The following is a 2,041-nucleotide window of genomic DNA, read 5'->3' as shown; positions in this document are numbered from 1 at the left end:
TGTGTGTGTGTGTGTGTGTGTGTGTGTGTGTGTAAGAAGGTTGGGTTTGTGAGTCAGCACACTCACCTGGTAGTTCCTGATCATCACCTAAGTGGCTTTCATATGGCACGCATATTATGTCCTTTGTAAACCAGTGTTCTCTAGATTGTAGCTGGTGACTGTGTTTATGGGTTGGAATCCAGGACAGTGACTGGCAGGTAGCCTCTTGACAAATAAGTGGCTTTTTTTATCTTTCTTCTGACCTGTTGTATTTGCTTTCTCCAGGAAGATCTGCCTGCACTGCAAGTGTCCCCAGGAGGAGCACATGGTAACAGTGATGCCGCTGGAGATGGAGAAGACCATCAGCAAGCTCATGTTTGACTTCCAGAGGAGTTCAACCTCAGATGANGACTCGGGCTGTGCTTTGGAAGAGTATGCCTGGGTTCCCCCAGGGCTGAAGCCTGAGCAGGTAGCCATCTTCCCGGGAGTCTTCCCATGCCTTTAATTTTAAATGGTGTCTTTCCAGTGTTTCCATACCCCAGCTTAGAAGGGAAAGGTGGCTCTGCTGACTCAGGGTTGTGTGGCAATAAATGAGTTAAAGATATTCTAGGCCCCGATGGGAAATGGAGCCAAGCCTAGAATAATCCATCACTAATTCATTCTGAATTATCAATGTCAACTNTTTGTAGACTGTCTGGAAACATCTTAGAAATGATGAATGTTAAANGTTATGTTTTGGAGCACAGGGAGGAAAAAGCACCAGAGAACCAACATGAGTCATCACAGTCAGGCTTCATAAAGCAGTGGTTCTCAACCTGGGGGCCTTCAGGGGTCACATATCAGATATTTACATAACGATTTATAACAGTAGCAAAGTTACAGTTATGAAGTAGCAATAAGATAATTTTATGCTTGGGGGTCACCACAATATGAGGAACTGTATTAAACGGGTTGCAGCATTAGGAAAGTTGAGAATTGCTATTATAAAGGCAAATGAGTACTTGCCTTTCTCTCAACAGTGTATGCTATCTTTAAATATTAAGTTTGACCTTCCTTTATAAAGGCATTGCCTTTCCCTAAGATATTCCTGGCACCACTCACAGCCTGTAAACATTACTGGCCTGATCAGAATATCTCTTCTCTTTGCTTCTTTCTGTTTTGCATTTTTCCCCAGTGATAACAGGCATTGTCTTTCATTCCTTGGTACTTGGTGTTTTCTCTTCCAAGTCAGCCTAGCAGCACATCTGTAAGCTGGAGCCTCTTACCATCTCCCTGATAATGACTTTCAGAGACAGCTAGGATCTTAAAAGTGTTAACTACTATTGTCTTCCCCTGAACCACTAAATTCGTGAGAGAGTTCTGTGGTGAAGTATTTAGAAGAAGCTCAAATGGCATGGCTTTATGTGTCAGAAACTTTAAGTGTGATAATGCTTTCAGGAAAAGTACTTTGTAATTAAGACCCAAGAATCCACTAATAACTAGAGAAGTGGTTCTTCTATGGAGTCCCTGATTAGCCATTTTCCATTTTCTCTGTCTATTGTCCTGCTTTCATTTCAAGTTTCCGTGATAAAATACTCTGCAGGGGATGGGGTGCAGGGCTGGAGANGAAAGGTTTATTTTAGCTCACAATTNCAGCTCAGATGGCAGAGAAGACTCTGCAGCGGCAGAGGCTTGAGACAGCTAGTCACATCACATCTACAGTCAANAGCCGAGAGAGAATGAATANGCGTGTGCTTAGCTCGGTTTCTCCACCCTTATGCTCTCCAGGACTCTGCCTAGCAAACNGTGCCTCCCTCAGTGGGCTGGGTGCTTCCACACCAATTAACTTAATTGAGGCATGCCCACTGGCCAACCCAATGCAGACAAGTCCTCATAATAACTCTTCCCAGGTGATTCTAAATTGTGTCAACTTGACTGTTAATGCTCTCCCATCTATTTTGCTGTACCAAATTGCTGTCTTATAGGTATGGTTTGTCTAGCCAGAGAAATATCATATAAATGTAGGAATTTTCATATGTACGTTTATATTTCTTTTTTGTAGTGCTAGAGGATGAACTAATAG

General features: G+C 42.7%; 1 protein-coding gene across 4 annotated transcripts in view; it reads left to right on the top strand.

The window, feature by feature from the left end:
- The window catches only part of Prickle2 (prickle planar cell polarity protein 2), a 344,729-nt gene that overhangs the window by 259,626 nt on the left and 83,062 nt on the right, over positions 1–2,041 (top strand). For all 4 annotated transcript variants that reach the window (XM_021164852.2, XM_029478412.1, XM_021164854.2 and 1 more), the window contains one exon: positions 265–448. In XM_021164852.2, the coding sequence (XP_021020511.1) occupies positions 265–448 (184 nt within the window). The remainder of the gene's footprint in view (positions 1–264; positions 449–2,041) is intronic.

This window comes from Mus caroli, chromosome 6 (genome assembly GCF_900094665.2).
Source record: "Mus caroli chromosome 6, CAROLI_EIJ_v1.1, whole genome shotgun sequence".
NCBI lineage: Eukaryota > Metazoa > Chordata > Mammalia > Rodentia > Muridae > Mus > Mus caroli.
Note: the sequence above shows the minus strand (reverse complement) of the source record. Positions and strands in the feature narration are given on the sequence as shown.